The 24,262-nt window shown below is 41.1% G+C and overlaps 1 protein-coding gene across 1 annotated transcript; it reads right to left on the reverse strand.

Annotated features, from left to right (window-relative positions):
* Nucleotides 1-883: 883 nt before the first annotated feature.
* Nucleotides 884-8,553, reverse strand: LOC139451706 (peroxidase-like protein 3). Its single transcript, XM_071233025.1, has 4 exons — nt 8,048-8,553; nt 7,342-7,511; nt 6,555-6,654; nt 884-1,298 (listed from the first exon to the last, which is right to left on the reverse strand). The coding sequence occupies exons 1-4, from the start codon at nt 8,551-8,553 to the stop codon at nt 884-886; spliced, it is 1,191 nt and encodes a 396-aa protein (XP_071089126.1).
* Nucleotides 8,554-24,262: the final 15,709 nt, after the last annotated feature.

The raw sequence follows: 24,262 nt of genomic DNA on the forward strand, positions 1-24,262 counted from the left end.
TTGTGAGTTGTTGGTTAAAATATTTATCATTAACATGCTAAAGCTATTACAGCGGTTTTGAATGCGTGAAGCTCTGCCATCATAATACATTGTGTGGTTGTTTATCCGGGTATCTAATACACAGTACACAATAACATTATAAGAAAAAGGCAGTCGTGTTTCTCTGCTTTCATTGGCTGGAGTAGATCCCGGAACATTTCACATCGTCAAGCTTCTGTGATTCACTAAGGCATTTTGTATCGTCTCCCCTTCTGCTTATGTAAAAGGAAACAAACTCCCCCATTGAGTGAGGTATTCACAAATCCACCCCACAAGGGCATCCTGGACATTAAATCGATCTGGTTCACCTTTTGTAGCTAAGATTATACACTACGTTTATGGAAATGTGTGAATTGTTCTGTGTTGTGGAGACACGGGTGACTCAGTGCTCATGGATCTGCATTCACTGGTCCCCATTTCTGCCTTGTTCTAGACATTGTAGTTTACAACATGAAGGAAGCTAGTACGTATCTTCTGTAATTGGGATTATCTGCTAAAAACTGCTAAATTAATATACACCTCGCGTTTTTCAACAAGCAGACAAAGAAACATGTGTTAAAGTTTCTGAGTCAAATTTGCTTGGACTGCCAATTTGCCGACACTTGTCTTCCTTTAATAAAGCCTGACGGGTCTCGTCCCCCTTTAATATAGTCCCCCCCCCCCCCTCCCCACACACACACACACACACTTTGATACAGCATGGTGGGCCTCGTCCCCCTTTGATATAGCCTGGCGGGCCTTAACATTGATAAAAAACTAGATTGATATATTTGACTTTTTATTTGATGCTTCGTGTATGCTGGGAGTCTCAATTCGGAACGTTCGTGGAATTCATCACGGCCATCTAAGCACATGCCATGTCCTGGGTGACAAGACCAGAACACAGACAGGCAGTGACCGTCATACTCTCCTCCTCGCCAAACAGAGGATGCGCAAACATTTCAGCTTCGTCTTCGTGATCCACCCGATTCGATGAACGACGCCTCCGCAAACACCCGTTTGTGCAAGAACAGTGTCGTGACCGTCTTCCTCTGCGGCACTCACTCCATGGACCCCAGCTTCCTTCATCACACGGATTCAGATTGCACGACTTCTTCTCAGCACTCTGCCCAATACAGCTGCAGGTGGAGCAGGAGCGGGTCCTAGTCTGTTGGCCTCCGTCACATCCGCTCCATGTCTGCCAGGTCGTCCACAAACCCAGGGACTGGGTCTCCCTCCAGTGTGTCAGGTTAATGTCATCCAGGGTGCTGCACCACACGCTTGAACAAAAAGAAGTCATCAATTAGCAACTGAGAAAAACACATGGATTCGTGCACCATTTTTTTCATTACAGTTTTGAGCTATTGTTCTTCATATGACTCTTCATGGTAGTCCGTTCGTGTAGCTCTCTATGCCATTGCTGTCGCCAGTGACAGCTCCCGAGCGGCCTACAACCAAACAGAACTTGGACTCGCAACCGCCTAGCAAGTAATGAGTGTCACGCCGGATGCTCTTGCCCATGCTGATTTGTTTTGTTTGTTTTGGGTTTTTTAGTTTTTGTTTATCAATTCAAAATTCTATTTCATTTCAACTATCATTAATAAGAACGTAAGGGGGACGTTGGGTGCTGTCCATCAGTCTGCAATCCCGAACGAATCTGATGAAATTACCAACGTAAATTCATCTGATAATTATAATTATGCCAGTCGTGAACCTTTTACAATTCGGGAGAATGGCCTTCCCGAAGATACACACCAAAATGTAAATGCTACTTCCTTTGGGGTTAGAGAGGGAAATTTCAAAACTTCTTCCAACGGCCGCTTGACCTCAGGTGGCAGAAATGATACAAGGAGGGTAACAAAGGAGTTTGATGTGCTTTTTGGTGAAATAATAAAGGAGTGCATGCATAACATTACAGGCAGCATTAATCCAGGTCTGTAAATAAAGCCAGTCTGCATCAAGCCACTGCACGATCCCAACCAACAGGGTAGGAGGACACACAATCATCCAAGTCAACGAGCCTGAACATCAAATCCATCTCTGTCGACTCTTACGACAGTAACTGGGGACGAATTCTACACCGGAATTCCTGTTGTTATTTGATAAAGGAAGATGCTGGATAATTAATGATTCTCTCTAATGAGTGTTCTGGGACAACTAAGGTACCCAGTGTTTCGTGCTTTCCATCATTTTAGCCTTCACTAAGATGATAATGTACCCAGTGTTTCGTGCTTGCCATGACAGCCTTCACTAAGATGATAATATAACCAGTGTTTCGTGCTTGCCATGTCAGCCTTCACTGAGATGATAATATACCCAGTGTTTCGTGCTTGCCGTGTCAGCCTTCCCTAAGATGATAATGTACCCAGTGTTTCGTGCTTGCCATGTCAGTCTTCACTAAGATGATAATATAACCAGTGTTTCGTGCTTGCCATGTCAGCCTTCACTGAGATGATAATATACCCAGTGTTTCGTGCTTGCCGTGTTAGCCTTCACTAAGATGATAATGTACCCAGTGTTTCGTGCTTGCCATGTCAGCCTTCACTAAGATGATAATGTACCCAGTGTTTCGTGCTTGCCATGTCAGCCTTCACTGAGATGATAATATACCCAGTGTTTCGTGCTTGCCGTGTTAGCCTTCACTAAGATGATAATGTACCCAGTGTTTCGTGCTTGCCATGTCAGCCTTCACTAAGATGATAATATAACCAGTGTTTCGTGCTTGCCATGTCAGCCTTCACTGAGATGATAATATACCCAGTGTTTCGTGCTTGCCATGTCAGCCTTCACTAAGATGATAATGTACCCAGTGTTTCGTGCTTGCCATGTCAGCCTTCACTAAGATGATAATGTACCCAGTGTTTCGTGCTTGCCATGTGAGCATTCACTAAGATGATAATGTACCCAGTGTTTCGTGCTTGCCATGTCAGCCTTCACTAAGATGATAATGTACCCAGTGTTTCGTGCTTGCCATGTTAGCCTTCACTAAGATGATAATGTACCCAGTGTTTCGTGCTTGCCATGTGAGCATTCACTAAGATGATAATGTACCCAGTGTTTCGTGCTTGCCATGTCAGCCTTCACTAAGATGATAATATACCCAGTGTTTCGTGTTGCTGTGTCAGCCTTCACTGAGATGATAATGTACCCAGTGTTTCGTGCTTGCCATGTCAGCCTTCACTAAGATGATAATGTACCCAGTGTTTCGTGCTTGCCATGTCAGCCTTCACTAAGATGATAATATACCCAGTGTTTCGTGCTTGCCATGTCAGCCTTCACTAAGATGATAATGTACCCAGTGTTTCGTGCTTGCCATGTTAGCCTTCACTAAGATGATAATGTACCCAGTGTTTCGTGCTTGCCATGTGAGCATTCACTAAGATGATAATGTACCCAGTGTTTCGTGCTTGCCATGTCAGCCTTCACTAAGATGATAATATACCCAGTGTTTCGTGTTGCTGTGTCAGCCTTCACTGAGATGATAATGTACCCAGTGTTTCGTGCTTGCCATGTCAGCCTTCACTAAGATGATAATGTACCCAGTGTTTCGTGCTTGCCATGTCAGCCTTCACTAAGATGATAATATACCCAGTGTTTCGTGCTTGCCATGTCAGCCTTCACTAAGATGATAATGTACCCAGTGTTTCGTGCTTGCCATGTCAGCCTTCACTAAGATGATAATGTACCCAGTGTTTCGTGCTTGCCATGTCAGCCTTCACTAAGATGATAATGTACCCTGTGTTTCGTGTTGCCGTGTCAACCTTCACTAAGATGATAATGTACCCAGTATTTCGTGCTTGCCATGTCAGCCTTCACTAAGATGCAGGCTGACGTGATATAGCTGTGACTATAGTGTGGATTGAACCGTAAGTCATAAATACTTACAACTATTATTCACAACAGATATACTTTACATACACCCATAGCTATGTAATGAATGAGTGATAGGTGAGGGTGAACGACTTCTTTAATACAAATTAGGAGCGACATTTCAATGTAGATTCTGACACTGTTATCAAGCAAGTCCTTGAACCTACACCGAAACGTTGCCTCATATCAATACAAAACTCACAATAGATATGTGTACCCTACTCACACACAGGAGTCCCAAAGAGGGACAGGTCAGCCGAAATTGCTTAGGCCGAAGGCGACCTCTTAAACACTTAATGCAACAACAGGTAGGAGGCAGTGTTTATACACAGTAGAGTACATTGGGATATAGTTACACTGGAGTGGACATATTACTGGCTTCACCGGTGAATATGGTTACTCTTTTGAGTACATAGCAGGCTTCTCTCCTCCAGTGTAACTATATCCCAGTCTACTCTACTGTGTATAAACACTGGCTCCTACCTGTATATACACCTACACCTACCCTTACTTAGTACTCCAAGTGCTGGACCCTACACCGAAACGTCGCTCCGGATGTGCATTAAAGAAATTTGTATTAAAGAGGTTGTTCATCCATATACCCAATCCTCACCTAGTACTCCAACCTCTAAATGCCTCTCAAAAAAGTTAATGAATAAGCAGAAACACCTCTGCTCGAACACTATCATCAGACTTATTGCCAGTGTTAACAATCTAGTCTCTTAAAGTTTCATGGACATAACAACAAAGTAACAATTCATATTCATCAACCAAAACTGGCTTCCACGAGAGATATTAAATGGGTGGATCAAGCGATATCTCCTCGCTGATGTCAATGAAATAAAACTGCATAACAATGCTTTGCAGACCATTGTGACACTCAAGACTCTGCTTACTAGTGGTTAAGTACTGTATACTACAAAGTGAGTAGAACGATGATATATTTAGTCTCACCTCCTGTCTTTTAATAATTATTAAATATATAAACACTCGTCCACAAAATTGTAAACCTGTATCTGTTCTTGTATCTATATCTCATATCAAAATTGAGTGAGTGAGTGAGTTAGTGAGTATGGTTTTACGCCGCTTTTAGCAATATTCCAGCAATATCACGACGGGGGACACCAGAAATGGCTTCACACATTGTACCCATGTCGGGAATCGAACCCGGGTCTTTGGCGTGACGTGCGAACGCTTTCACCACTAGGTCATATCAAAAGACCCTCTGGTGAGACTCCTTGTATTCTGCAACGTGTGTGTAATGCTCTACGGTGAAGCTTCTGCCACAGTGGGCATCCTCATCGTGAAATCGTTTGTTGCAGAATCCAACGTTTCATTACACAAATGTTTGCAATGACGGAAACCAATTTTTCTTGCACAGTCGCGATGTGACTAGAATTTTGATAAAAGCGTCGTAAAATTTGTTTATCCACCCATTCGGTATTTTATAGCATCTCCAGCCACATATTGTTGACACATATCTCATTAATATGTAAAATTAATTAATTACAGTAAACCCACAGAAACATCACATCCCTGAATTTAGTCTGCAGATGTCACAAAGAGCGTTTGAATAGCGCAGAGATGTCAGATTCATTACAGTACACGCAACTGTAAAAAAATTTTTTTTTGTTTCTTTGTTTGTTGTTTAACGCCGCACTCAGCAATATTCCAGCTATATGACGGCGGTCTGTAAATAATCGAGTCTGGACCAGACAATCCATTGATTAATATCATGAGCATCGATCCACGCAATTGGGATCGATGACATGCATCAACCAAGTCAGCGAGCCTGACCACCCGATCTCGTCAGTTGCTTTTTACTACAAGCAGACTCACCTTTTGCGGCAAGCATGGGTTGCGGAAGACCTATTCTACCCCAACTGTAAAAGGAATGTTGTATCATAATACTGTATCGATGTGTTCAATTGGGGAAATGTAACAGCTTTTACTTTGTAAGAAAGACATAATTATCCCAATTTGTGATACCCATCTCTTAGGTGTGAAGTCATGGAGCATTTTATTACGCTTGAGTCAACTTAACCTGTCAACTTCACTGTGTTATACAGTTGACTGAGCGTTTGAAAGTAAATGTGCTGTATAGAGTCGCTTCCCTTATGACGAAATGAAATTGGATTTACCAATGCATTTGTTGACATTTCTGTAGCCTGCGGCTCGGTGAAAACTATATGTTTTGTCATTAGAGTGGGTGAGTGAGTTCGGTTTACCGTGTCAGCTTAACGTGGGAGGAAAGCCCGAAGTGATGCGGGTCTCAGACGTTTACCACTTTGATAAAACCGACGAGCACGGGTATGGTGCTGACAAATCTAGAAACATAATCGTGGCGAAACAGGATTCGAACACACAATCTCGGGTTTCTTGCGTACCCAATGGACGCAACTCTACACAGCGAATTGAGGTGTCATAGACGACTGGGCCACCCGTGCCCCCTTTTGTCACTAGATAGACAGTCATAAAGGATGGACTCAAAGCTAGACCTGCATCGCGTCAAGCTTTTTACCCACATCAAGCTGATGCGTCGTGAAATTATGTTGCGTTTAACAATACTCACTCCCTCCCTCAATCAGCCTTACAACAGGGGTACCTTGTTTGAATATGATTCCGATTATAATGTTGAAGTTAAACTAATGAACTAGTATGCTTACGGAGATCCTTTGATGAAAGCGTTCTTCTGAATCTTGTAGGTGTCCGTATTGTCACACACGACCCTGGACAGACTCGCTTTCCGGATCTCATTCAGCTGGTCTGCATAAATTGATAACATTCGTCAACACAAATCTGTCTGATTTGTAGAAGGGAGTTGATCATGAGTGCAGAGGGTGGCATATTGTAGAGGAGAGTTGAGTGCAGAGGGAGGCATATTGTAGAGGAGAGTTGGGTGCAAAGGGGGGCATATTGTAGAGGAGTGTTGAGTGCAGATGGTGGCATATTGTAGAGGAGAGTTGAGAGCAGAGGGTGGTATATTGTAGAGGAGAGTTGAGAGCAGAGGGTGGCATATTGTAGAGGAGAGTTGACTGCAGAGGATGGCATATTTTAGAGGAGTGTTGAGTGCAGAGGGTGGCATATTGTAGAGGAGAGTTGAGAGCAGAGGGTGACATATTGTAGAGGAGAGTTGAGTGCAGAGGGTGGCATAGTGTAGAGGAATGTTGAGTGCAGAGGGTGGCATATTGTAGAGGAGAGTTGAGAGCAGAGGATGGCATATTGTAGAGGTGAGTTGAGTGCAGATGGTGGCATATTGTAGAGGAGAGTTGAGCGCAGAGCGTGGCATATTGTAGAGGAGAGTGTAATTGGGTTCTTAAGTGAGTCGATGTAAATATGTCACAATGCTCCGGAGTAGAAAACACACTGTACAGCATGAGGTATTTCACGGAAAACATACACACATATCTATCAGGATCAAAACACATTCACTGGGTTTGTGCAAGTACTTACATTGCGTGAATTTGACATTTGCGTTGTCCTCTTCAAACCAGAATCGGTCTCCTTCCTTCAGGGCCTGGAACTGCTTCGCCAGGAGACAGGTAAAGGTCGGTCCAACCATTCCTCCGGGCACTGGCTTCTCCGACAGAGCCCCTGGGAATAGGTCGATGTCGTCCATATGTCTGGGGAGAGTCATGGAAAATTAATGGCCAGCTAGTTGATGCAATGAACATTTCTCACTCTTTGAGGGCCAACTGATATCCTCGCTGGAGTTTCACAGAAGCATTACCATTCCAAAATAGCATTCTGTTGACTCTCCAACAATATTCCAAGTGATGGTTGATATTGTGACTTCGTCTGCCGTCAGGGTACGCTGACACCCAGTCAGAAATTTAGCCTTCTTACGGCAAGACATAGCAAGCAAGAGTGTTGGGGACGTGTTCTAATCCTGGTCACAAGAAGTAAACATACAGATCAAGCAGAATATTGCGTAGTAAGACATTGACTATGTTCTGTTGGAGACACAGGTGGTCAAAGGCGCCTCAAGAAATGTGTAAGCCCTTATCCAGTGCTACAGGGTTTAACCAACCAAATTTCATCCCACATTAAGCTTAAACGGCTTGATCAAATTCGAGTTGGGCTCGTGTTCAAAGATGCGTTTAATCCAGCTCACTTACATTCTCCCCAACCCACTCACACTCCATATACCCGTACTCACCTGTAAACGTCTTTCAGGTGACTAGCAGCCTTTGCTGTGTGGGTTGTGTAGGCTAGTCCTGAGAATGGTGTAGCCTCTGGAATGTTACAGTACTTCCTCCACTTGGTGTAAGACGGAAGTCCGTGGTCTCTTCCTCTCTGGATGTTGAGAGCAGCCAAGTCCATGCTATTCCCATTACTGTCAGCAAACAGGTTGTCGGTGATCTCCTGCGATAGCTTGTAGTCCGAATCCTGCATGTCGTCCATAGCAAGTCCCCTGATATAATGATCCACCTTTCTGTTGGTGACATTAAGAATAAGGGTCGTGTTGCCGAAACTCTCACTTAATTTATCCTTACCGAGGTTGGTGTAGGAAGGACTGAAGCTATTGATGAAGCTTCGAATCATGGAGTGTCCCATTCTGAAATCTGCCGTAGCGAAGGCGGACCTGATGCTGGCGTCTGTTGTTGTGTTGTAGACGTTGGCGTAAGCAAAGCCTGATCCAAGTGTCAAGCCATATTTATTCATTTCCTCCTTGCCGAGAATTATAGGCCGATACCCGTCGCATGTGATCACCTAAAAACGACCATGTGAAAACAAGGCTTCATGTTTCTCTGATAAAAACGTTGATGGAATCTTTTTTCAACCCAATTATTAATGTTCTAAGGCACAAGGAAACGTCTAGTTGGGCTTTAGCAGTAGCAGTGTTAGTAATTATAAAGAGCATTAACAACTTCTGGAAATGTTTCTTGGAAACAAACATGTGTCCTGCAGTCTGATTGGAGATCGGACTCTAACTTCTGGAAATATACTGTTTCTGATACACATTTTAGCAGTAAGGGTGCCGCCATGGCATTTGGCAAGCCAACAATTATAAAAAAGGTATTTTTATATTTAACCCCAAGTAAACACCTCAGTGGAGCATGGTTGCCTAATTGAGGGGAACGTATTCGACGTAATAAGCGCCCCGCTCTAATAAGCGCACACGGCAATTTTTGCTAATATATTGGCAAGTGAACAATCCCAATTACCACCCCTTCCGATTGATCAATGTACGCAAGACATTTATTCATTCGTGTATAATACGCACTCGTGTGTTATATGCACCCTTAATTATGGGCAATTGAATTCTGGAAAAATATATCTGTCGTATATAAACAGTCAGGCCGTCAGCATAAACCACGAAATTTACCTTTCAACTCTGGGCACTTATTACGTCTAATTAAGGGTATTTTATAGTGTTGTTAAGATCAGATGAACATACTGGTCAGGACAACATTTTGACATCGTTCTTTGAAGGAAAGTTTAACCACGCTCGACAAATACGAAAACGTCAATATCCTGAAACGTCATGTGCAAGAAAAGAAATGACATCATGCGCCAGGTCAGGTTCCTTTGCACGATGTGAATACCCATACTTAAAATATCCACTGTCATGATTCAACAACGCATCTGTTCTCCGATCCTACGAAAAACCATGAGCCAACCAACACCCACAGTCAGATTGAATCTCGCTTCGTAAGTGAAAAGCATGTTACGTTCCTCTATTCGCATTGTCCATAACAATGTGTGGTTATCCCCTCAATAAAAATAAAATAACACTTTCTGAGTAAATGATATATTTAGAGGTTATCACGCGACTGTGTTTGGGGATGGTAAATATCCTGCATTAGGAATAAACACTGTATTTAGCGAGCCTAGGCATGGGTGCGTTATGGATAGGCATTTGTGTGAGGGCTAAGCATGTGTGCATGATGGATAGGCATATGCGCGTGATGGCTAGGCATATTTGCGTTTTTGATAGGCATGTGTGTGATGGATAGGCATGTGTGCGTGATGTATAGGCATGTGTGTGATGGATAGGCATGTGTGCGTGATGGATAGGCATATGCGTTATGCATAAGCATATAGGTGATGGATAGGCATGTGTGCGTGATGTATAGGCATGTGTGCGTGATGGATAGGCATATGCGTTATGCATAAGCATATAGCTGATGGATAGGCATGGTGCATGATGAATAGGCATGTTGCGTGATGGATAGGCATGTGTGAATGATAGATAGCCATGAGTGTGTCATGAATAGATATGCGGGCGTGATGAATAGGCATGTGCGTGATGGATAGACATGTGAATGATGGGTAGGCATGCTTGCGTGATGGATAGGCATCTGTGCGTAAAGGATAGGCATGTGCTTGATGGATAGGCATGTCCGTGATGGTTGGGCATGTCTGCGTCATGGATAGGCATGTGTACGTGATAACCAAACAAACAAAGAAGCATGTATGTTTGCGTGATAGATATGCGTGCGAAAGATGAGCTGAAGATATGATACAAGCACAAGATGTCAGTTGGCGGTGGCGAGGGTTCTACCTCGAAACTGAAGTCAGTTCAAAGCAGGAGAAACCTTGACTTGTCCTCATACACTACACCCAAGTAGGAAAAGGAACCCGGATCCTTGTCATGGCCAACCAATACCTTTACTAAAGCTAAATCATCGCTAGTGATAGGCTTTCGAAAACAACATATAGTACCGTTTTCTACGAGGACACTCAACATATACGATATATATTTGGGAAAGTCAAATCAATAAAGTAATAACGTAAAACTAAACATGATTTGAAGTTGAACCTCATAGCGTTAGTGAGTTTTGTTTAGTGCCGCTTTTAACAGTATTCCAGTTATATCACGGCGTGTCAGCTAAATGTGGGAGGAAAGCCCGAAGTCATGCAGGTCTTAGACGTTTACCACTTCGATGAAACCCACGAGCACGCGTATGGTGCTGACAAACCTAGAAACATAATCGGGGCGAACAGGGATTCGAACAAACAATTATAGTAATCATTGTAACACAAGGGACGCAACGCTGCATAGCGAATTGCGGCGCTTTAGACGACTGGACCACCCGTGCCCCCTAATTACATAAAGAATTGACTTCAATATTCTTGCGTTTGTAAAGGAATATACCACTGTAAATCGCGTAATGAACGGAGGACAGCAACACGAAAGCTGTGACACCGTCCAGCGTAATTATTCAATACAGACCCCGCCTATTATATAGGAAATAGTGGGTGTGGCTTCATATCATTTCCTCGACTGAAATATCCCCCCCAAAAAAAAATAACTGCTTGGTTAGCCTTATATCAATTCACATTTTTTTATTATTAAAGTGTGTTTACACTAAATACATGAGTAACGTAATGAGAATTATTACACCTAATTAATATCAACAAACGAATTACGTAAGCTGTTCAGTTATCTCGTGAACAGGTTTTCCAGACGCAGTTAAGGCTATTGTTAGTCACTCGCAATAATTGCATTGTGCAGAACTTTCAGATTTACATATCCCAGAAATATACACTTAATATGAAATATTATTATGAGTTTGTTTCGTAATCCGATTGCAAAACAACACTTATTTCACCCGAGTATTGGTGTATGTACATTATGTATCAACGTCCCTGCGGACCCGAGGTAGAATAGGTCTTCAGCAACCCATGCTTGCCACAAAAAGGCGACTATGCTTGTCGTAAGTGGCGACTAACGGGATCGGGTGGTCAGGCTCGTTGACTTGGCTGATACATGTCATCGACCTCAATTGCTTGGATCAATGCTCATGATGTCAATCACTGGATTGTCAGGTCCAGACTCTATTATTTATAGACTGCCGTCAAAAAGCTGGAATATTGAGTGCGGCGTTAAACAGCAAACAAACAAAACAACACCCTTTGGTTGCGATGTAAGCTCTTCGTACACTTAGCCCCGTAACCATACGACAATATATTAACTAATTTAAATTATCTTTAAGTATACACTGTAGGAGTTGGGTATATCTGTTCTCTGTAAACAAAGTTAGCAAAGGTTATGCAAGAACGTTTGAATTTACATATTGTGTAATATATTTCATCAACATCAAAACAATAGGCAACAGTGATGTTTGGTATAAAACGAATTGACATCTGACAATATAATGATGAACTGAGTTCACAATTTACGCTCTCCGGCGACGTTGCAACCCATCCTTCGACCTGATAAACCCGTGACAGTGTGATTACAGGTAACGTACATTAGAGTTGTACCCGTGAAGATTCGGTGCGGAATAGGTTTTCAGCAACCCACGCGTGTCGTAAGAGACGACTAACGGGATCAGATGGTCAGACTCGCTGACTTTGTTCATGCATGTCATCGATCCCAATTGCGTAGATCAATACTCATGATGTTAATCACTGGATTGTCTGGTCTAAACTCGATTATGTACAGACCGCCGTCACAGCTGGAATATTGCTGAGTGCGGCGTGAAACAACAAACAAATAAACAAACAAAACAAACATAAGGTGTTGAGTTTTGAAGTGTACATACTGCTTTTTGTTGCCACTACACTGCCTTCCTTAGAGATTTGGTAAAGTTGAAGTCTCTCCTGTATCATTCTAAATGTTCTTTCGAATGCTGAAAGGGGTTGCACTGAATTTCTTTGTATTATTGAAATTGAAGTTACTAAGTTTTATATCGGCTTAAGTAGCGGACAATACACAGGCACAATAAGAGAATGTACGGCGGTAAGCGTATATTTCTACTTACTGAAGTAGACATACGTAGCCATGCTTTTGTTTGTATTTGTTTATATTTTCACATATAGCAGACGCTTAAGCATATATTTTTAGAGAGTACCTGCTATTAATGTTCGGTTTCTTATGAAACAGTTGTTCCCCGGAGCTCTAATATCGATTTCCTGGATAGTACAGATAGCTTTCTTGTGGAAGTTCCTGGTTTATTTGAGGTCAACATTGACAGCCAATGGGAAGTCCTTCCCAAACCCAGTACAACAAAGCTCTTCATTGTGATTCCCGGCTCACTAGGTCGCGGATTATGTAGTTGTTTTTGAGGTCATCGCTAGTCACCGCGAGTCACCGTAAGTTAGATTGAACCATATCAGTACGCTGGTTGCCTTGGGGGTTTATTCGCGGGCTGCGTGTTCATTCATGATCTCCGACCTCAATACATTTCACATTATAAACAGTGGCGACCCGTAAACACCGTTCTAACTTGAATACCCTGGATTGTTTTGGGGTACTTTTGTTATTGTTATGTCTTTCTGGGTGGTGGGGTGGAGTGGGGAATGTGTGGATTGACGAATCATGGGTACCGCTTAATGTCTATTATCACTATGGACGCTGTGACATGAAACTGTTATAGTTTTGAAAGCAGGGTTCCGCATTAACGGTTTCCGCTTTAAAGGGGTTTGATTGTAATTTATCCCCAAATCCATTGTTTTTGGCGAATCATATCTGACAAGATGTTTGCGTAATTACTACAAATACAATGTCCGGGGGTTGATGTGTATTTTTATTTATCTTTATAAAACGGGACAGCTAGCAGAAAGCGTCTCCTCACTTCAGGGGCGGTTAGGTAGTCTAGAGATAAAAGCGTTCGGTCGTCACGCTTAAGACCCGGGTTTAACGTTGTGTTCAAATTTATTGCCCGTATATAGTGACAATCATGTATGTGCGTGTGTATGGGAATTGGGTTTAACGCCGTTTTTAAGCTTTCCAGTTACACCACGCTGGCGAGTATGGAGTGTGAGGAAGTAGTAGAACTCCAGCAGTCAGCATTTCTCTCAAGCGATGAAGCAAATCAGCACAGTAGGCACCGGTAATCGTCTTTGACTTTCGAAGTAATCAACAAGGATCACACCCTTTGCATCTCAGAATACAGTGGCCATAACTTTCCTCACTGATCCTGACGACCGGAGTATCTTTAGTGCTGGAGAAGTGGAATGGTGCCGTTCCAGGGATTGACGTTTTCACTCGGGATCATGATGGTAGACCCATCTTTCATCACCCCTCACTAATCACTTTTTGAATTTGACGAAAACCAACTCTTAATTATCTCTGGCAATGTCAGTACTTTTTTCCTTAAGATCAGAATTTAGAAACGATCATATGAATATATCTATCGTCGAATTGAAGTTGTGAGGAGATGCTTAAAGTTTTCCCACTTGATCATGAAGCGCTCATAGAATAATTATGAGAAGTTGTATCCCTTGAAGCATTTATAAAATGCCCGTTGAAACATCACCTCATATTTCATGTACAGCTACTGATTTGTTTGATTTTAAACTCAAATACGTACTTGTGTGTCTAGGAAATCTCTTATCAAATGTATGCTTCGTAACAATGAATATTTCAGTATATCTTTACATTTCAATAGAACATGGTGTTCATCTGGTGTACAAACACAATCAAGATTTTGGACATTATTTATTCTTCTCAACAGATTTATCTTAAAGTTATGGAATGATATTCCTATTTTACCTGGTGCTCTTTTTAATTATCTATCCTGTAGTATAACAATACATACTTTTGACATGTGTGACGTTATATCACCATATTTGCTGAGAAGCTTTGATATGCTTATCGATGTATGCCACGATTGTGAAAAACATCTATCTTAAATTGATTAAAAAAATAGTTTCATTACCAACCTCTTGCGAAATTGCATAAGCGCATCATGTAATTAATTGCTTGGTGCATCAGATATTGCATGTGCTCCATCAGCCAGGTGAGACCCGTGAAGATTCCGGGGTAGAATAGGTCTTCAGCAACCCAAGCTTGCCATAAAAGGTGACTATGCTTGTCGTGAAAAGGCGACTAACGGGATCGGGTGGTCAGGCTCGCTGACTTGGTTGATACATGTCATCGATCCCAATTGCGTGGATCGATGTTCATATCAATCACTGGATTGCCTGGTCCAGACTCGATTATTTACACACCGCCGTCATATAGCTGCAATATTGCTGAGTGCGGCGTTAAACAACCAACCAACCAACATCAGCCAGGTGAGGCAGAACGGCCATCCTTTCCGTTGAAACTGCCACCTGGCAATATATAGTGGGCAGTAGCTTAACGTTCCCTCCCTTCCCAGAGTATCAACTCTAAGTTTAATTGCAATCTCAGCTTATTCTGGGATGTTTTTGTCAATCAAGCAGGCTGTAACGGCGGAACCCCCGGGGCAGATGCAGGGTTTCAGGTTTGTTGATAAGACGTATATGGGGCTCATATTGAGGCAGGTCCCCAGTAGTATGATGGTTCTGGACCACTTCCACTGGAGCCAGATTTATATACCTATACCACCACTACAGAGGGAATTTTTTATGCCAAAATGATTATGCGATTCAACGATAGTCATGAGATTAAGTTAAATTGGCCCCAGCTCACCAATACCTGGACGCCAATCAATGCTTCTATTAGTATAAAAATGATGACGCGATTCAACGATAGTCGTTTTAAAAGAAATATCAATATTAATCAATAATGAATAAAATTTACTATAGCCCACGAGGATATTGGAAAGGTGTAGGAGCATTAAAAAAATTAGCCACCGCGGCTAAGGCATCTAAAGATGTGGCCAAGGATTGGTTAAAGAAACAAGCGATGTGGCAAATATATTTACCGGCACCGCGTTATATACCGAGGAAGAAGTTTGATATTTTTACAACAAATGAAGTTCATCAGGCTGAACTCTTGTTTCTTCCCCACGATAAGGTAAGACGCAAAACGTATAAATACGCTTTAACAGTAGTGGATGTGGCTAGTCGATACAAAGAGGCGGAGCCATTAACCTCGACTGATTCAACAGAAGTAGCTAATGCACTGAGTCGCATATAAAAACGCGGACCACTAAAATGGCCTAAGCTATTTCAAGTAGATCCCGGTCCCGAGTTTATGGGATCGATAACTAAACTGTTAACAAAGCATGATGTCGAAATCAGGCTTGGTGAAAAAGAGGCCCACCGTAGTCAAGCTATCGTTGAAAGATTTAACCGGACATTAGCGGAACTTTTGTTTGGCTATAAGTATGGGATCGAAATGAAACCCGAACGATTAAGATCAACCGAATGGGTGACACGATTATCAGCCGTTGTATCAGCGCTGAATAATGAAGTAATGAGATTAATAGGGAAGAAACCATCCGATGCTATTAAAATGAAATCCGTGACTTCCGAATCTTCAGCACTGAGGAGAGGCAAAGAACGAAAACTTCCGGATAGAGTAAGGGTAAGATATTTATACCAGCCCGGTGAACTCGAGGGAGGCCTACGTCGCGCAACCGATCCCATATGGTCCCTTAAAACATATAACATTAGTCGATTGGTTATGAAAGAAGGAGAGCCTATTCTTTATTATCTTCAAGATGGACCGGGTAGGGCATTTGTACGAGAAAAGTTGTTCATAGTTCCCGACGGTACGGTATTACCCATAAGCATAGGTAGTTACACCATCATTATCAATCCATCTCTTTGTATCTAAGGGGGATAATGATGTCTTGCTCATTCTTAATCCATATATCCTATGATTGTAACTTCTTAAAGAGTTCATCTCGTGTTTGAACGTTCTACCATTGAATAATGCTTCTTTATACTGTTCGTGTTTGATATGCTTTTTTACCACATACTTCTTAACACCCTTGGCTTTTCTTATCTCCCCATTATCGGACTTCTTTATAGAATACATCTTAGGTCTTAATCCGACATACTCCGCTATAGGATTCCCAGCACATTCATCCTTCATCTTACCTAACACCTTTTTATTTACCACGCTGTGCACAGGATTATCTTTTGGGTAATCGCTCGTGTCGTACATATCTATTTTTTCTGCCATATCTTTATACACATCCTCGGTTTGTATTTCCATCAACAAAGAATCTGTGTCAGTATATAACACCTCGCATCTATCGCCGTATTGTTTCTTAAGTTCGTTGTAATAAAAGTCATACATTAAGTGTTTTGACAAGTTGAGAATCCTCATACCGACGTACACCGGTCTGTTGAATTTTATATTACTCTTCTGCATGTGCAACGCGGCTCAGTCGTTATCAAGTATCTTGCTTCTGTTAAAAGCCGGACTGGCTATATGTTTCCTGAGCCTTTCTTCCTCATTAGATCTGACTAATTTAACATCAACATGCTTCCTTAGATTCTACATAGTTTTACCAAATACTGAGTTATTGATGAGCTTATATAGATTCTTTTCGAAATCGCTGGTAGCTATCGTTCTTAAATCTGTGTTCAACCTTATATCGGGCTCCATCCAAGGGCTTTGATAAAACTTTAGAACTCTGTGTATTTTCTTAAGTTTCATACCTAACGATAGATATAACTGGAGATTTCTGTAGTGAACTATATATTTTGTTTTATCCATCAAATTTGGTACGAGTTTTTCTACGTTAGCTAACCTACTATGACCCATCAAGGAGCTTTGATATTCCGACATCCAATCTTTATTAACCATTAATCTTTCGGGAGCTAGCGGATAACTGTTATGGTCTTTATGTAAAGAACTTGGATATTCCAAGTCAACTTCTAGTATGTATCCTTTATTCGTATCATTCACTTCGATATCATTCTCATCGACCCACTCAAAACCACCCGTGGGTAAAAGTTGACTCATAGCCCATCCATACAAATTGTTAGCGTCGAGATATAATATATGCGTGTCGGGTTTACTCGGATCGTATCCTTCCACTAATTTATTATTAGCCTTAGAATACCTTTTCGCTGCTATCGATATACCCCCTCTTAATCCTTTCTCAATAAACAAGTGCATATCATAATCTGTGAGTAGTTTTAGTTCTACGCCGGTCTTCTTCAAAAATGCATCCCACGATAGTCCGGGACTGGAATAGTACCATGCCGGGTCCAAGCCGTATTGTTTTAAACATGTCTTCCTAAATATCTCGAATATATCGGCGAGTAACAGTACATCGTTTTTTAAGTACAGATCGTGATAATCGCCTAAATTCTTACAACCTAATTTATTCCAGACCGTCAGAGCGTGTTCATAATCGGCATCTGTTATTTTAGTTTCTGTTAAGTTACTATAGAATGATTCAAGGGGTGGTAATTCAGTTTCTTCGAATCTAGACCAATCATCCATATATTCGTAAGGGTATACACCTTTTCTCAGCAACAAATGAAGAGTTATCCAGGGAAGATAACAAAAACTGTACGGAGTCTATGAATCTAAGCCCATTACTTTGCTTTATTCTAGATTTCCCATCCTTGTCCCTATTATGTATAGGTTTAGTCAACAAGAACGATATGTATTTTTCCATATTGTTAGGAATGCACGTTAAACCGCCGTCGGTCTTTGAGATAATGATATGTGAATCGTATCCCCTAAGGTTGTGAAACACAAAGGGGATGGGTATTGTTTGAGAATTCATTTTTAGTTTCAAGTTACACTCGTTATGAGCGGATCCCCGATAATTACCCGTGAAGTGGCAATGATCTCTTACGGAATCCCCATTCACGGGTTTATTACAAACATGACAACTCGTTGACTTCTTATAGGCCCTCCAATCATCCCTCGTCATACACATGGGTTTCTTACGCGATAAATTTTCCCTGATTATTCCCTCTTCATTTTGTAGATATTCTAGGAACTTTCCCGCTGCATCGGGACCTCTGTAAATCACGGGCGTGTTTGTTTTCCCATCATACCTTACAACTATATACCCAAAGCCACAAGGAATATGTTCTTGAGTTTTGTACGTAAAACTACTATCTTGATTATTATCTTGATTATTTTCTATGGGTTTGATAAGCGCTTCGAAGTCGGCGTAAACTACGTACGGTGCTGGCATTTGATTACAATAATGTTCAAATTTTAATATATTTTTTCCCTCTTTAGGCATATCGATCCTGATAGCGGTCTGTCCAACACCTCTACAGTCTTCTTTATGTGCTTCTAATAGATCTTGTCTGCTGTACCCATGTAGGCATCTTTCCCAGAAATATTTCCTTCTAGCATGTTTTGTTTGATCGTATAATAGCCTGTTTAAACTCTTTATCCATGTATAATGATATTTTCCATCTTTTTCGATCAGAAATGAATTGATTCTGGGAATATGTTCCGGAGCGGAGCTTATCCTGTGTACAATTCCTTTAGAATGTCCGAAAACATTTATAGTTAAATTATTTTGCTTTTCCACCAATTTGTGATATTGGTGTGATATACCATCGAAGTTGAGTCCATCGTTTTGGGGATAGCTAGAAGGTCTATCCGGATGCTTGTCTATGGGGAACAATGCAGATCTTATCATCATTCTTAAACAGTCATCGGATTTATTTTTTACGTTAATTATGGCTTTTTTCTTCTTATAATACGGGGGTAAATCTATATAAGATCCACCTTTAAAGGGCATATAATTTGCTATATCTAAATATAAACTATCGATTTTACCCACACGCCAACCCGAACCTCTATTAGTCCAACGTTCTAAAGTTTCCTGTATCCTCTGAATTGATGTATCTAATGATGCGTGTATAGTATCGGATTCAGTTATAACTTCTTGATTGCTACGGAAATATGGTTTGGTATATTCGGTGCTATCATCTGCGCTACTTTTACTCAATAACATTTTAATCGTCAGCTGGTATTTTATACTATTTAAATCATCTAACTCCTCGTTAATTTTACTCGATATGATAGGCTTAGTATCATTAACATCCATGTTGGAATTAATATCCATCTTCCAACCTCTTAGATATTTACCAACGCCGGCGGATGTGGGTACAAATATTAATTCTTGTTGTTTATTCTCAACATTATTATTCAATATCAACATCATCATTATGTTTAATATCAACATCATTATTATCTAGTAAAGCGATCAATTCAGCTCTTCTCATTCGAGAATAACCTCTCAGGCCAGTGTTTCTCGCTTGAGCTTTGAGTTCTCTAACAGTCTGGGGTTTGTTGTATTCCAAACCGAGTAAATCGATCAATTCAGCTTTTCTCATTCGAGAATATCCACGTAGACCACGTTGCTTTGCCATAGCCTTCAACTCTCTGAAAAAAACCATTGTGGTTGAATGGTATATGCAAAATGAGTCAAATGTCTAATTGGTTGTTTTTCATATATCTAAATACGTATTCTCCACAACCTATTCCTCTCATTGATGTAATCTCTCTTCCTAGCATCAATAATCTGGTTCCTGACCCTATCAGCACCGTGTTTCTTACATAAACAATAATGACCTTTGACCCCTATCCCACATACAGAACACGTATAGTTAATGTTTCCGCGCCTGATGTAATAATTTTGTATGCCGCAGTAAATATCAACACAGCATCGGTTACATAGAGTCGGCTTACCCATGAGTGTAAATCTGCACTGATTCATGGTTTATACATCAATCATATCATTTGTCTAAATGCAAATCACATCTACACTAGTGAGAGGCAGTCAGCCAACGCTATTTATAGATTAGCTGTCGCTCTAACTAGGTCATGGAATAGTTGAAAATTGTAACAGCTGATAACCCAATTATCACAAATGCGACCTCGCGGTTTTTCTGAGCCTCTGACGGTGTATAAAACTGACTCAATGTTGGTCTCGGTATTGGGTCAAGTTTTTCCCCATAGACGAGGAAGTATTCGTGAATGGCAGATTCGACATCCTTAAACGTTTGAATTGAATGTCCTTCCTTACGCAGTTCTTCATGAATAAAATCTAATGTCTTCATTCTCTGCTGCGCCCATTGTGACTGGGCTGCTTCGAGTTGTTCTAAAGCTTTGTTATGTCGTTTACACTCCTCTTCAACTTCTTTAGCGTTTGATTCCCTCATACTAGAAAATAAAAAATTACTCCCCGAAAAAGCTAGAGCATTAACAATAGCTCCACCGACCATCATCGCAATTGTTGCCATAGTATATGAATATAAAATATTCAAATGTTTAATTAATTACTTCATAATGTCTTCCGAGATAAGCCCTTGTTTGATGAGCATATCCTTCGTTGCCATTGATAATCCAATATCCAGAATCATCATACCGATATCACATCCATTAAAATCTAGCTTGGGAGGTGTGGCTTTAGTAATCATTTTAGCTATACGGGCATAGCCAATGGCCAAGCCGGTGACCACCGCTGAATGATACGTTGCGTTTACCAACATTTTACTGTCTGTAACTGGAGTAGTCATGCTTCTTATAGCATTATATGGGGGCCAACCTCTAATTGAACTTGTTGTTGTGGCATCAGGGGTGACGTTTTCTCTTCTCCGGTCTTATAAAACAGCCATACAGCCCCTATACCAGCAACTCCTACTAGTGCCCATGTTTTAATCGGATCAATATCTGAATTATTGTTTAATTTCGCTTTCCTCGCGAGTCCTCCCATTCTTCCTGCGGCTATTTTTGGGGGGTTCTTAGTAACTCTGGATTTTAGTATTTTCTCATTCACATTTTGTGCAATCTGTGGTGCAATCTGTGTTTGTGGTGGTTCCTCATTCACTCATGGTTCCGCAATCTGTTATGGTTGTGCAGTTATTTCACAATCTGTTGTGGTGTCACCTGTTGAGTCTCCATTATTATTAAGTGGGCACGTATGTTTAAATTGACAATACCTAGCTGTTATTAAAGCTGTGGTGAGTGGAGCTAAGAACATTCCGTATCTATGATAAAACTCACAGCTCACTGAGCTTATAGCGTGTTCGATGAATGGGCCTTTCTCGAGAGTTTTGCATAAATACATGCGATGTTCTGCCGGGATAGGGAGAAACGTACTAGCTACGACTGAGTATAGTTGTAATATAGCCGACCCTATCGTTTTAGTCATGGTAGCTCCCAGTCTAGACTCGTAACGCGCGTACAGTTTTTTAATTTCCTCGTCGGTTATGTTATCAATTTTTTCGATGGTATAATTTTCCCCCAAATATTGGGAACATTTTCCACCGGCTACCAAAGCCGCGAGTCTTTCTCTATGTTTATCTAAAGATTTATCAACATGTTGATCAGGCTCATCTTTCAGCATTTGTTCGATGAGTTCGTCGCATTCCATAATGTAATACCTAAGGAGATATTTAAGTCTAACATAATATAATATGACATATCCAATACATCCCGTAATAATGAACTGTTGCAAAAGAATGATGAATTCGAGCCACATTTTATCTCATAATTACCGCTAATGTTCAATTTATTGTAATTTTGCTACATTTTTGCCACATTTTGCCACATTTTGCCACATTTTGCCACATTTTGCTATATTTGCTAGATTTTTGCTACATTTTGCTACATTTTTGCTAAGCAATTGCATAAGCAGCTGGTTGATCGGTTTTTAATACGAGTTTACAGTGCTTCGTTGCCGCTAACAGTTTTCTGACTTTATCTCGTTCGAGCTTGGTATAAATAACATCATTTTCGAGTAAACATTCCTCGAATGAATCTCGATCTTTGCAATGAAACAGTGCTACCCATTTGGTCTGCTCTCTGAGATCTTTCAGGACAGAGTTGTATTTTTGAGTAAGTACCCAAACGCTATGTTGAGTATGCCGTCCAGAGAATGCTAAATAGGAAAGCATATCTTTCTTTTTGGTGAGTTCTTTACTCGCGCTACAATCGTCTATTACGAAAAGGGTTGATTCTCCTTTGTATTTTTCGTGACATACTCATAAACAGTCTTGTAAACGATCGCCCGGATCAACTCTGTGTACCCCGTCGTCATTCATTACCCAATCTCTCGATAGGTATGTTTTATTAACGCTTATAGTTGGGCACAGAAAAATAATTTGGTCGAAAACGTCCCTATAATGACTTTGTAAAATATCTAGAATAAAAGCTGTTTTTCCACAACCCGTTTGCCTGCATATGATAGCGCAGTGCGGATCTTTAGGTAAAAGATTATTAATAGATTGCTTGCACAAATCGTCCATTCTGTATATTAAGTTGTGCATCCATAATCACGTACAAATATATGTTTAATTTACCAGCCGTTTCCTGGAGCTTCGTTATCTGTATAGTGACACCCTCGCTAGCATTTTCTATTCTCCTCCCACTCCCGTGTAGTTGGTCATCGTCCGTTGTTCGCATGTCGAGCCATAGCGCGTACTTCGTGGTGAGGTATTCACCCATCGATACACCCCTGAGAGACTGATCTTTCACGACCGCGTTAACTTCCGGGCTTCGTTTTATAGATGGGAGTTTTATAATCTCATCCCACTGGTGATACGCTAGCATTCCTTGACTATATTGTTGATTAGGAACGCCCTCGATAGTCAATTCTACTTTTGTAATCTTGGGATTGTAGAACTTCTCGGTATTTCTTTTAAATGCATCGGAGGGGTCCTCGAACAACATTAAAATACCCTTCAACGACCTCGTGGGGACGTTTAGATTGATATTCCACATCGTATCTTTTTTGTCCCTCGTGATCTTTCGGTGTCACAGCACGCGATCTTACAAAATGGCTAAACTTACGGTATACTGGTTACGAATTTGTCTGGCTAATTTGGGATCCGTTCTCATGTCGTACTCCAGCGAGATTTTGTCAATGGAATAGCTAGCATCTTCACCACCGGTTTTGATTACTCTGCCGTAGTCATTAAAAGTGAGTTTGTATTCTAACCTATCGCCTAGGGATGCTTGATAAAAAGGCATGTGGGAATCTAGTAATTCAAAGTCTAGGGGAATATAGAATCGGTAACCTAATGCGTCGGCAACGGCCTGATCTTTTACGACGGTACTATCACCACTAGAAGCATCTACGCACAGTCTCAATGTGTTCCGATTACAAATACCTTGGTACTGTAAGTTTTCACGCTCTTTATCCATTCTCCAGAGATCCATGTAAAAATAGTATACATCTCTATCGTCTATACTCAAAACCTCATTACCGCTAATTTTAGTCGAAATTTTCTTAACGATAGCACGGCCTATGTTCTGAACGGGCTCCCTGTTAATGTCGGTAGAAGTCAAAATAATCGTAAATGCTAGTCAGACAGTTCCGGGAACTAACACATCGTGTGCGCCGAGATAAGGAAAGCGAACCAGAAGCGTTTGATTCTGATCGATGGTACTAGGGTTATTAGTTATAGTTACAGACTGACGAATTGCTTTGACCCCTAATGGATCTCGAAGTCTACGCTGTGGGTTTAACTTGCGTCCGTATTGCGAAGACATTGTTATATTGAAATTATATAACCATATGTTTAATATAAAAATGACTGATTTTGATCTAGATGAATTCGATAACCCGAATACAATCGAAGAGGGTACTGATGAAACCAGCTTTGTTGGTACGAATCTTAGGGATGAACTTTTACAATCAACCATCATCAAGGACGCCGTTGATGATTATTACAAAGAATTTAAAGAAATCCCTATTGGTCGTGAGTATTCAAAGTTTACGATAGATAGTAAAGGAATATTGCGACTGCGTGGCTCTCCGGATATTGA

The sequence above is a fragment of the Haliotis cracherodii genome, unplaced genomic scaffold, assembly GCF_022045235.1.
Source record: "Haliotis cracherodii isolate W230 unplaced genomic scaffold, xgHalCrac1.p SCAF_9, whole genome shotgun sequence".
NCBI lineage: Eukaryota > Metazoa > Mollusca > Gastropoda > Lepetellida > Haliotidae > Haliotis > Haliotis cracherodii.